The sequence below is a fragment of the Arabidopsis lyrata genome (genome assembly GCF_000004255.2).
Source record: "Arabidopsis lyrata subsp. lyrata unplaced genomic scaffold ARALYscaffold_4, whole genome shotgun sequence".
Lineage (NCBI taxonomy): Eukaryota > Viridiplantae > Streptophyta > Magnoliopsida > Brassicales > Brassicaceae > Arabidopsis > Arabidopsis lyrata.
In genome coordinates, this window is record NW_003302552.1 from 22,817,867 (window position 1) to 22,830,803 (window position 12,937).

The 12,937-nt window shown below is 37.7% G+C and overlaps 3 protein-coding genes across 5 annotated transcripts; 1 reads left to right on the forward strand and 2 right to left on the reverse strand.

Moving 5' to 3' along the window:
• Positions 1-128: 128 nt before the first annotated feature.
• On the reverse strand, positions 129-4,068 carry LOC9318159 (protein phosphatase 2C 32). Of its 3 annotated transcripts, XM_021028605.1 has the most exons (7): positions 3,925-4,068; positions 3,675-3,829; positions 3,440-3,581; positions 1,060-3,317; positions 853-966; positions 495-759; positions 129-401 (listed from the first exon to the last, which is right to left on the reverse strand). In XM_021028605.1, exons 4-7 carry the CDS (start codon positions 3,100-3,102, stop codon positions 250-252), a joined length of 2,574 nt encoding a protein of 857 aa, XP_020884264.1. In that variant the 5' UTR covers positions 3,103-3,317; positions 3,440-3,581; positions 3,675-3,829; positions 3,925-4,068; the 3' UTR covers positions 129-249. The 3 variants fall into 3 exon arrangements, with proteins under 3 accessions (XP_020884264.1, XP_002882093.1, XP_020884263.1); XM_002882047.2 differs by having other exon boundaries at positions 1,060-3,291; positions 3,675-4,068; XM_021028604.1 differs by having other exon boundaries at positions 3,675-4,068.
• A 1,976-nt stretch (positions 4,069-6,044) lies between these two features.
• On the forward strand, positions 6,045-8,969 carry LOC9318160 (pectin acetylesterase 3). Its single transcript, XM_021027721.1, has 12 exons — positions 6,045-6,401; positions 6,639-6,721; positions 6,842-6,971; positions 7,083-7,156; positions 7,248-7,334; positions 7,422-7,546; positions 7,654-7,714; positions 7,811-7,864; positions 7,985-8,062; positions 8,198-8,303; positions 8,406-8,551; positions 8,637-8,969. The coding sequence occupies exons 1-12, from the start codon at positions 6,200-6,202 to the stop codon at positions 8,742-8,744; spliced, it is 1,254 nt and encodes a 417-aa protein (XP_020883380.1). The 5' UTR covers positions 6,045-6,199; the 3' UTR covers positions 8,745-8,969.
• A 277-nt stretch (positions 8,970-9,246) lies between these two features.
• On the reverse strand, positions 9,247-10,774 carry LOC9316342. The gene is made up of 2 exons (XM_021027722.1): positions 9,646-10,774; positions 9,247-9,543 (listed from the first exon to the last, which is right to left on the reverse strand). Exons 1-2 carry the CDS (start codon positions 10,346-10,348, stop codon positions 9,467-9,469), a joined length of 780 nt encoding a protein of 259 aa, XP_020883381.1. The 5' UTR covers positions 10,349-10,774; the 3' UTR covers positions 9,247-9,466.
• Between the last annotated feature and the right edge of the window lie 2,163 nt (positions 10,775-12,937).

Consider the following 12,937-nt stretch of genomic DNA (forward strand, 5'->3'; position numbering starts at 1 on the left):
TGACTCTTTAGGTGAGAAGACCTTCTAGCTCATCCAGAGGATTCTGATTTTAGTTGATTAATGCTTTGATTGTATCTGAGTCAATAACTAGCTAGCTTTAATATCATGATCCATTTTGGATTGGGAAGAAAGAAAAATACAATTAGGCCCTTTTTTTTTTTACTTCAGGGAAATTGAAAGATTGTTTGAAAACAATAAGGCAATTACGGGACACCCTAATTTTTTTTTTTTTGGTTGTGTTTGGTTAATTCATCTATTGAATTTTTGTTTTCTCTCTGGATAATATTGTCCAGACGAACGCCAAATCCTTCCTTCAAGTGACACAACCATGACAGAGACATCATCATGGTACTTCCTTCGATCTCCTTGCGGAATATCCAACAGATCATGAAACTCCATCCCTGCCAACATGTTGGTTTCATTTACACATTAACCAGCTGCTTAACCAAAATACCGTTACTAAACCGATTGTCAGTTAGACTTCAAAACTGTACCGTTCTTGGTGGCTGCACGAGAGAGAAGCTCTGCAATGAGGTATTGAGCAGGATCCCCTTCAGGAACGTTTTCGATGAACCAAGTCACGTGAGCAACAACCTCTTCGTTGCTGAAGTATTCATACAATCCATCCGAGGATAAAACCATGAAACGATCGCTTGAAGTGAGTCTGTGATGGACGGTACACGGTTCACAGGTGATGTATGGATCTGTTCCAATGTACTCTACTTGGAACATCTCTAGCAAAGCTTCATTGAAATTCGGCTGCAAATAACATTTGAAATATTCTTAAGATGAGTTAGTCTAAATGTGGTTTGGTTATGAAAGTTTGTTTGTAGCATTGTATGTGTGTACTACCTTTTTGAGAAATCCGGCACCAAAAGCTCGAGTGACTTTTAGTTGGCCTTTGACTCTATCTTTGAGTATGGACTGGTCATCTTCCGGATGTTCAGATCTAATCCGCGAAATTTCCTGAAACAAATTAAAGAAACTTGTTTTTTGGAAAACCAGAGCCAAAGTCTTGCACTTTCACTGCTATTCAGATGAATTTAGTCAGAGATATACCTCTTCCACACTTGTGCTATGGTCACTTGAGAGTTGAACTGCTCTCATCTTTAACCGGTATGAGGTCACATCTCTGTTTTTGTTTGAGACACTGATTGGAGTTGTTTGGTTGTGTATTGGAGATTCCTCTGATATTCTATCCAGTTCCATACGCACAAGTGATTCTCGAGACCTACTCTTATGCCCGATACCCTCATCATTCCCAAAACCGGGATTGGAGTGACGATCATGGAGCCTTTCTTGGGCTAAGATAGCCCGACTATCCCCAACGTTCATCACATAAACATCTTGATCCTTCATTAGCATTACAAGAACACATGAACCCATCAGCGCAAGCTCTGGGTTTATGTCAAGAGACTTCTCTACCATTTCCATGTAAGCCTCTTCAGTACTTTCTAGTGCTCTAGCCATTGCTCTTAGAACAGCATCATGGTCTACAGTTCCTGACCAGCGTCTCCTAATCGGTCCCGGTGACTCCACTATCTTCTCTTCAACGCAAGTCCCTTCTTCCCTATGCCAATCATAACTCCAAGGAAACAGCTTTTTCCGCAAAGACTTCTGCTTTTGATACATTCTTCTTATCTTAGAGCTTATCTGTGATTTTTTAGTCCCATGGCTTTGTCCCGAGGTCGGAATCCCATCAAGAATACTACGGTCGGTGGTACACGGATCATTTCCAGCTCCTCCACCTGAAGTAGATGGATTTTCAAACTGATTGGTCATATCGTTTAGAGCCACACTCCCTCCATGAGAATCTTTAAGCCCGATTTCTTCTCCTTCCCACCGTTCCAATTGAAGTAGCTCGTAAAGTCTCGTGCTTCTCTTGCCAGGACCTGCTAAATTTCCAGGTGGACCATCAGCAATCTGAGTATCGGCATTTCCAGGGCTACTGTTATTATCAATCATAACCTCCTCACTTCCTGCCACTACTGAATTTGAATGCTGCTCACTGATAGTTTCTGGATCACACGAGTTCTCTTCTGTAGGAGGTTCCTGGTCTGGCAGCAATTGATTATCTACAGATGACTCTTCATAATCCCAAAGAAGACCTTCCAATTCCTTGTCGATCGCTTTATACAGATGACTCATTACGAAATCTGGAGCATCTGGTCCACTAAACCCATCATATATCCCAATAAAGAGCCATCCTTGTTCCTCCGAAAGCACAACATGAACCCTGTCTTCTCCAGCTTTCCCATGAGCCCATTGCAAGTTACGGTTGCTCTCTAAACAACTTTCCGGGTCTTCACCATGTAACTTACCGTCCTTTCCAACAGGCCAGGAAACCCTAGTCTCTGGATGCAAGAAGAAGCGATGCATCCAACTTAACCCTCCAGACCGTCTAGAAAATGTTCTTGCTAATGTACTTTTCATTGGTCCGCTCACACTCCTCATAAACCGCTGAAACCGAGGCTTTTTACGTCTAAAATAAAGAGGCGCCGAGAAATTAGATTTATCAGATACATCAAGGGGTCCAGACATTACTCCTTTTTCAATAGGCCCTGACATGAAACCGTTGTTTCTATCCAAAGGACCAGATGCAAAACCTCTCTCTAGAGGCCCGGACATGAATCCGTTTAAGGGTCCCGAACCACCACGAGGGAGCGGCTGCAAAGGAATTGAAGCAAACGAGGATGTGCTCTCAAATGAAGCAGCAGGCTCCAAAACATCGCTTGAACACAATGCCATTTGATTCCCAGTCCTAGCCGTGGAAACATTGGCACTAACCGAAGCACCTGAGATTGCCTTAAACGTAGTTTCAGCCAAACCTTTACTGTTGTGTCTATTCAAGAAAGAAGGATCATCAACGACCTCGTTTCGAAAAGACCCACTGAGTGTCTCAGAATCAAGGGTGCTTGAATCAATCGTGAACCTCTCCGAGTTAGACGGAGTAATATCCGGAGACTCAAAGATGCTTGGCCTAACGTAGCAAAAGGAATGGCCTAAACCTTCATCTAAAGGTTCCAGAAACTCCAAATCAACACCGTTTTTCTCATTGGACGGCACGAAACAACCGACAACACGGGAAGTACCGTTTCCCATCACTCAGGCAATACTACAAACACCTTGGAGGCACAATCTCATCATAAACCTCTAAGGAGTTTCCGCAGTTTCCAGCACCACAAGACATAACAAAGAGAAGAACAAGAGGCGAAATACCGGAAATTCTGATAAACCCAACAAAGATTCGACGCGTTTTGCAGAATCCAAGCATCATCTGAGGTTCAATCTCTGAACATTGAAACGCAAACAAGAACCTGCTAGTATCAAATTTGGATTTTTGAAAGGAAAAAAAAAAACTAAAAAATCAGCAGAATGCCCACAAACAAAATCTTTGGATTCTGAGCTCTTGAAATGGAAACATAAACAGTGATCTGACCTGTTGAAAAAGGAGATGGATCAAGCAGAAACTGGAAACAGATCTAAAGGAGCGGCAAAGAGAGACAGTGTATAGAACACATCGGAAGCTAATAGAGACAGTAACAAGGGGAAAAAACACCCCTTTAGATTTCTATGGGAATCTGACAAAAAGTACCCATTATTTTAAAATTAGTATACAAAAATAATTCAACGAGGAAAAAAAAAAAAGAAGAAGACCCAGATTAAGATTGAACCATGCAGAGACGACCAGCTGTTAAAGATCCAATCTTTTCAGGAAGAAGCTAAAACCCAGAATCAATGGTAGTTTAAAGTGTTTTTCCCCTTCTTTCAGATGTTACGGAGAAACCAAGATTCAAAATCGACAACACTAGAATCACAGTCCAAAGAGCTGAAAGAAGAAGGAAAAACAAAAAAGAAGAAGCTTGAAGATTTGATTTTGATTTTTGTATAAGCAAGCAGGTCAAGAATTATGTATGATTTCACCTTCTTCTTTTAATTTCCTTTTGAGCAGAGAAGAAAAGAGGTGTCCTCGGGGTTTTCAAATGGTTTGGGAGGGTAAGAAAAACAATTAAAAGAAAAAACAGAGTAAAAACTCTAAAAACTGCGTTGAAAAATGCAAAAGTGAAAGATCGTCTTTTTAGAGTTTTTTTTTTTTTTTAGCATGGAATTATACAAGAAAAAAAAATGAAAGCTTTTAGAATTTATATTAATGGGGTTTGCAAATGATTGGAGGTATACAATTACAGGTGATTCACGTCATTATTGTTCTCACCCATGGACCCTTTGCATGGGTTGAATTTTTTTTTCTTTCTGTGGGTCCCTTTTTTATTCACACCCATTTTATCAATGTTTTTGTTTTATTTTTAATTTCTTTCTTTTTGTTTATGCTCTTCAACTTTTTTTTAATATTTGGTTGCATTGAATCTTGCTCCTCATATTGACCGGTGATAATTAAATTATACAGTATATCGTTTGAACGTTCAACTATGTTAACACTTAACATGTTGTTAGTCTTCTTTTTAATATTATCATATTCTGTTTACCGAGTTTATTTTGAATCTCAACACTCTATATCTTATTAAACTAACACTTTTTTTTTATGATTAGGAGATTCTAAACCCGTAGACCCGTATATTTTCCAGAGCGAGGCCTAAACTATGTAATATAACTCTTTTTTGGAGAGCAGACTTCTCCCAACGTGAATCGAAACCGTGACCTCCAAAATTCCTACATTATCGGTAATCAAGGGGCTTAGCCACTACACCAACTCATCGTTGATATTATTAAACTAACACTCTATAAATGCAACTTGGTTTATCGATGTCTTTTTAATCTTTTCTATGGTAACGAATGAGATTTCTATAAAAAAAACTTAGTAAAATAAAGAGAAATTTAGAAGATTGTAATTTGTAATGATGTCTAACATGCAAAAGAGGCCAACTCCACGAGCTGCATAGAGATAGAGTCACGTTTATAAAACAAACAAAAACAAATTGTTGACTTAACCAAATCCACTCTCTCGTTTTTTTTGCATTTGAGTTTCTGACCACTGACAAACTCTTTCAACGCCCGAGAAAATTATGCTTTTGGTTTCACATTGTTTGTTTTTTTTTTGTATTCTTTTATTTATTAGTAATGCGTCCACAGATCCAAAACCAAAGCCATTATCTTTTATTTATTAGTAATTGCGTCCACAGATCCAAAACCAAAGCCATTATCATCAATATATTCATCCACTAAATTAACTATTCATAACATTAGTATATTTTATTACACAATCCCAGAATAAAACAAAAGTTGTATGTTGGAGTGGGCAGGCATCTCCATAAAAATGAATTTTGAAGTCTTCCCGTTAAAATTCACCGTTCTGTTTTACTGTATTTATTTATTTTCATTTTCTGGAGGTATACAATTACAGGTGATTGATCCACGTCATTATTGTTCAAAGCGTTGGGTACATGTACACCATTTCAATAGTCTAGGCATGTTAATATTCTAAATTCTGAACTTCCTAATTATAAAAATTGTATTTGTTAAGCTAAACTACTGATTTTTTTTGCTTTGTCTACCACTTTACGATGTTTTATTTGGATGAATCCAATTCAGTTTCAAAACAGATGTTAATCTTCTTCTCTTTTTTGACAGCATTTGAAACTAATCTACTTTTCCATTTAAAAAAATTACAATGGATAAGCTGGTTCGTGAGAGAGCCAACAGTGAAATGGGCTTGTGATGATTAAATAGGCCCAGTTATTATAAAGGGCCTCGTCACAGACCATTACTAACACGTGGGATGCGCATGCGGCGTAAGATAGTGTAAAACAGAGCCGATGCCGACAAAAATGAAATAAAACTATTTAAGCTTTTAATTAATGATTTAGTAATTGGTTTTGGCAGGAGGAACATTAAAAGACAGACACACTTTTGTCATCTTAATAACAGTAAAATCCTCTAATAATAATGCCTCAAATAAGATAAATGAAAATTGCAAAAAAAAAAAACAGTACTATCTTGTTTTTCTAGAACCATATTAATTGTCGATATTAATTGTCGGAGAATAGACAATTAATTATTCAAAGATTACTTCGTGACGTAAATCAATTTATTACCATAATGATGAAAGCGTGAAAGAATTACCAGAAAAAAGCCATAAAGGCTTCTCTCACTATCAATCACACATGCACTCTCACAAGAATCAAAGAAATCGATCTTTTTTAAGTCAAAGTTTTCAGTTTTGCTCAGGACTCCGGCGGAGGAGATGAAGAGTGTGTTGCAGATTGCGGCGGCGATATCCTGGCTTTGTATGGTGGTAGGTGTGATTGGGAGTGATGGAATCGGGAATGTGAGAGATACAGACGATGAGATCTCGTTACTCGAAAGTCAATTGGTGGTGACATCTCCGTCGCAGCTTCTTATGGTGCCTCTCACTTTGATTCAGGCTGCTGCCTCCAAAGGAGCTGGTTGGTTCTCTCTCTCTCTCTAGTTGCTTGCACAGATGTGTTGTTGGTGATACTTGAATTTTGAATTTCTTGGTCGGATTCATTAACACAAAGTTGAAGCTTGAAATTGTAATGTCATTCTTTGAATCTGTTTCCCTCATCAGATTTGTTCTTGTTGATTAAAACGAGTTTAAAGGTCAGTCCTTTTTATCTGAATTACTTGAATGATTCATTCATATATCAAACACATTGATGCAGTGTGCCTGGATGGAACACTACCCGGTTATCATCTACACCCTGGTTCTGGATCAGGAGCTAACCGGTGGCTGATCCAACTCGAGGTATATCTAATCAAAGCTTTAGTCTTTAGCATATTTTCGGTATGCTTATTGAGTTTTGACTACAGAATTAGATTCATTTAAGTTCTTCTTTTTCAATTGGTTTAATTACTTGTGATGCAGGGTGGAGGATGGTGCAACACACGTAGGAGCTGTATCTTCCGGAAAACCACTCGCCGTGGTTCATCAAATCATATGGAGAAAGTTTTAGCCTTCACTGGAATATTGAGCAATAAAGCTAATGAGAATCCTGGTTTGTCCAACTTACTATGCATGACTCTGTGCGCACTTACACATTTGGTTGCAGGGAGTAGTCAATATCTTTACCTGCGTTGGATTGATTCTCACTTGTCTGTTTACGCAGACTTCTTCAACTGGAACAGAGTCAAACTGCGTTACTGCGATGGTGCCTCTTTCACAGGCGATAGTCAGGATCAGGTTAGTAGTAGTAGATTGTACTTTTTAGCCTTCATGTTTTTCACTTCTCTGAAACTTTGGGACTTGATTGCTTCTAACTTCTTTGAAGTAGAGCTCACAACTTTACTATAGAGGACAACGAATTTGGCAAGCAGCAATGGAAGAACTACTGTCTAAAGGCATGCAAAAAGCAGAGCAGGTTTTGCATCTCATTTGAACCATCAGCCCTATCATGTTACTAGATTTTGCCCTCGTTGATGTAAGTAAAATGATCGATCTATCGCAGGCTCTACTTTCTGGATGTTCAGCTGGGGGATTAGCTTCCATTCTACACTGCGATCAGTTCAAGGAACTTTTACCGGGTACAACCAAAGTGAAATGCTTAAGTGATGCTGGAATGTTTATGGATGCGTAAATCTCTTCAACTTGTATTTCCTTCCTGTGAGATCTTTTTTAGTTAACTCTGCATTTGAACACAACAATATTCCAAACTCAAAACGTTTCCATTATAAATGTAGAGTGGATGTCTCTGGAGGCCACTCTCTCCGGAAGATGTTTCAAGGTGTTGTTACAATACAGGTAATCCCACAAGCAGATAATTTCTGGCTCCAAAGTATTCATACTACTAATCTTGACCTTATTGTAAATGATTAAATGTTTTATGTCAAAATGTAGAACCTCCAAAAGGAACTCTCCACTACCTGTACAAAGCATTTGGATCCAACTTCGGTATGTGTCTCACTCTATATTTATAACATTAACTGGTCCACACTCCACAAGCAAAGTTTCCATTAGACAAGATTCGAGCATCTTCAAACTAATTTACTATGTTCTGTTTCATTTCCTCAGTGCTTCTTTCCCCAGAACTTGGTTTCAGGCATTAAGACTCCAATGTTTCTTCTCAATGCAGCATATGACGCTTGGCAGGTACTCCTTTTCTTCATCTCTTATCACTCCCATTGCTTCTCTCTTACACTTCTATCAAAGCACTTCATTCTCACAAAACAGAACGAGATAGTTTAGCTCAAATCAGGTAAAAGATTTCACTTCTATCTCCAACAGGTACAAGAGAGTTTAGCTCCACCATCTGTTGACCTAAGCGGCTCTTGGAAGGCATGCAAATCTGATCACTCGCATTGTAATTCATCTCAGATCCAATTCTTCCAAGGTGAGCTTTTTAATTTATTCACTTACTATTGGTAACATTCATTTTCTAAACTATATCATCGCAGTGGTTTTTAATTCTAAGCCCTTCTCTTGTCAAATATAGACTTCAGGACATCAATGGTGGATGCTGTAAAGTCTTTCGCGACATCGACCCATAACGGTGTGTTCATAAACTCATGCTTCGCACACTGCCAATCCGAAAGACAGGACACTTGGTATGCACCAGATTCTCCTACACTTCATGCCAAGGTAAACATTTTTCGACAGGTCTTAAATAGTTTTTATATCGTTGCAAGCTACTGCAAACTTGTTTGCTTTCTCCATTTTTTCGCAGACGGTTGCTGAATCTGTTGGTGATTGGTACTTTGACCGAACAACTGTCAAAGCCATTGACTGTCCTTACCCTTGTGACAAAACATGTCACAATCTTATTTTCAAGTGAGTTAAAATCTTCAAACTCAAACAGCTTAGGTGATTCTTACAAACTATACCATACCATTAGTAACAATTTCTGAAAAACCACAAATCGAAATCTCTGAAGCCATTTCATCTTTACATAGTTTGTGATATCCTCTTTGTTTTCGACTAAAATAAGTGATTTTATTTCGTGTGTATGATCTTAGCTTTGATATTCTTTATTTGCATACAATTTTAAGATATCTTTGTTGAATCAACGAATCTTGTTAGTGAGTAGTGACAAGTTTCATGTCCTTGCATTTATAATATTCAATGAAAAAGGGGGGAATAAGATCATATAGTCCTTGGATTCATTGGATTCTAATACACAAAGCATCCAACCTAAATCGATTAGACTCTGCTTTTTATAAAAGTGTCACTGTTTTTATTTGTGATTTGAAATGGGTGCTTGAGCTTTTAGCTTTTAGATGGTCCCTTGTATGCAGAAAATCCATATTTTGATCGTTTAAACTTTTAAGACACTCAAAGAGAACAATACTAATCATTAGGAAATAGTCTAATGACCAAAAAAGGTAAAACAAAAACAATCCACGTGAATGGTTTATATACAAGTAATTGTGTAGCTTTCATATTTACAACAAACCCAAACTCATAAAACGAGTTACCGATACAAGAAAAGACTAAGGAACAAAAAGCTAAATTTTTGAAAGACAAACCCTAACAGAGCAGACGAGAGTAATAAGAAGCTTAACGTGACGCAGAAGCTAAAGCTACTGCTTGTGCCCACATCTTTAATCTCGCCTTAACCTCTTTCGGATCATCCCCTAATCATAGTTTAATCACACAATTAATAACATCTTCTCTTTTAGTGAAGAAAAATAAAAATAAATGTGAGAATAGATATGATTAAATAGTTTGATAATTACCAGGACTTGAGATACGCCAGTTGGCAATGGGAGAGTTGCCGCCACTACTAGTCTCTCGGTTTGATCCGGCGGATATTGAAACCCGACCCGGAACTTCTAGTTCGAACCCGAGATCTCTACAAGCTTTCAATTCTTCAAACCCCATCTTCATTGACTTCTTCCCTCCTCCCACCTTCGTTAACACCGTCAACTCTCCTCCTCCTCCTCCTCCGCCGTCACTGTCTCTCTCCACGCCGTTAAACCAGTGACCGTGCTGATTACCCCTTTTACTATTTTCCGTTAATACCCTCCGTTGACTACACTTACTTCCATCGATTTTCGTCTCACTCTCTTTGCTCGTTTCTAAACCGCGGGAAACTGTGAGTTTTCTTCTCCGGCGAGATGTGATCGTCGGGAGAGAGTAGAATCCGGAAGATTCCTTGTCGGAATCCGATTCGTCACCGTCATCGGAGATTTCTCCGTCGGCTTCGGCTCCGACGTCGTCAGTGAAGCTATCGAGAGACAACGTAGAGATGAAATTACCCAATTCTGAAGGATTATTTGTGCAGTTATCATCATCGTCTTCGTTGAAGGAACTTGTGCAGATAGATAACCTAGACAAACTGTTTTGCCTTGTCTGGTAATGAAACCCATCATCTGTATCTTCATACTCTTCGTCTATAATGGAACAAGAATTCATCATCATGCTCTCTTCAGAGGCCATTAAAGATAGACAGAAGAAAGTGAAGAGTTACAACAAATTCAACGTTTTGAGAGTTCTCTTCTTTTTTTTTTTTTTGCCAAAAGAGTTTTTTTTTTTTAAGTGAAAAATGAGTCAACACATGCTTTAAGCAAATGATCTTTATTTATACGAGTCATGGGTTTTGCGAGATTTACGTATTTGCCCTCCCTAGTTGATTATATATATGAAAAAATATATTCGGATTTTGCAAAAACGTTAGATTATTTCACAAATCACTAGCAAAAGAATTGTTAGTTAACTAGTACATAATAAGAATTTTCCAAAACCTTACTCAAAAAAACATAACCTTATTACGCACGACAAAGTCAATTATGGAAATTTAACAAATTTATGTTCTTAGATATTAAGCTGAAACTCCACCACAGTGGGTGATTTTATCTTATTATCGACTGTTTTCTATATTATTTTTTTTGTTAAACACTGTTTTCTAATTTGTTTAGAAAATTCGACACTTTTATGTACTTTAACGTCACCAGATTAGTGACCGCTTTGATTTTGTCTTAGTTTAGAGACCGAGTATTCAGACATTTTTCCAAAGCATATCACTCTCAGGCATTATAACTAGCGACACCTGTAACGCGTGTTTAATGCATTAATCCAAAATTGTAGCTTTAGGTAATCGACCGTTTATTACATTTTATTAGTATTATCGTATGCATCTACATAAACTATTATTTCCATAACGCGATATCGTTTTGAGGATCTCTTTTAAGTTTCGAAATTACCCCTTCTTATTAAAAGGCAAGGTTGGTCCATATGCCTCATTTGGTGGGGGCAATTCAGGAACTAAAAAGATATTCGTCAACTAATAATTTGATAATACCAACACCTATGCTCGCTGATGTTTTCTACAATCAATAATTAAGAAATGAGATTTCACTAAAATAATAAACAAAAAGCTAGTAACTGTAGCTTTTCCACGCATACTTAAATAAATAAAATGTGTATACACACTCTGAAAGCTATGTTTAAATTATTAAGTATAATCGATATCATAATAAAAATATAAAGATCCTAACTCCAAACATTCCAAAATTTTATCAGAATATAAACACCTATTATTACATGTACACGGTAAGGAAAATCTTTTTTTTAATCATACTCGTAATTTGGAAATTTTGATGAAATGGTATTATATATAACTATATAAACATGTGAATATATTCGTTTGGCGAAGGTTGCATCAAATAAGATATGTGGTGTATGAACAAATAATAGAGATATCATTCTCAAAATTAATTACACAATAAATGTTAAGAGAGTTAGTGGTGCCGGCAGGGATAGTCGTATGTGGCTTACACTTTTCTCCGTCACTCCTCTTCAAAGTTTATCATGTGGATCCTCATTTTTGTATTTTATTGATTTTTTTTTCCCACTTACGAAATTACTAATTTATATGCTATTATCTTATTTAATCTTGTGTATTTTCAATGAAAATTTTTCTTCATCGAATCATGAATCAACGTGTACGAGCACCGGACCGGACCCATAAGATGTTTACATCTCCTTGTAAACTAAGATCTTTTTTTTTTCTTTATTATATTGGTCACATTGATATTGTTGTAAATTGTTGTTAGTAAGATATGGATTTTTTTTTTTTTTTTTTTTTTTTTTTTTCACTGAATGATATTGATATTAGATTCGGAAAGGTTACAATACATGAGAAAGAAGAGATTAAACTACGAAGAGACACAATGTTCGACCCATAACCTACAAGAGGAAGGGAGATTTCGATAATACATTGCAAAAAACCAAACTAATCTTGTCTCAAGACTAACTAAGCTCTTGAAGCTCACCATAAGGACTTCTCGCACAACAATCTATGAAGACGGGCTTCAACACTTAAGGCAATAACAAGATAGTGGAACTTGGCTTTCTCGGTAAAAGATGCATCTTTCTCAAATAATGCCTTGTCACGGGTCTCCCGGATGAACCGTAAGATAATCGAGAACCGCAAGACCTTTCAACGCCACAACTAACAAGTATTGAAGCCAACCAAAGCTTAATACTACGGAATAAACCTCTGAACTGACACAAAGAGCTCAACCCCAAACTAACATCGAGTAAATTAGTCGAGGAGGAGAAACTGAAGCCCAAACAAGGGAGACGATAGCCCAAAAGAGGGGAGCATTATAAACGACCCAACACTCCAAAAGCTAAAACTTAATAAGCGATTGCAAGATATGGGGCTAACGAGAAACAAAGCAATACAAGAGAGGACAACCGTAGAGACGAAGGAGATACCCAGTTGTCGAGAGACAGATCCGATGTTTCACAGAATCGCCAAGGGAGAAAAGTAAGCGCCGTCGAGAGGACAAAAGAGAGATTTTAGAAAACGCCTAACCTCAACGGAGAGAACCACCGGCCAAACCAGAAGTTATCCGTGACTCCACTTCGTGACACCAGAACGAGATCGGTGAGACCAACAATCGACCAACAGATCCATCAGATCTGAACACCAAGACCAAAAACTCATCAGATCTGAGACTCAAACCCACTACTTCACCTCGCCAAAAACCTCCACGCATCCACAACCGACGAACAAGAAGA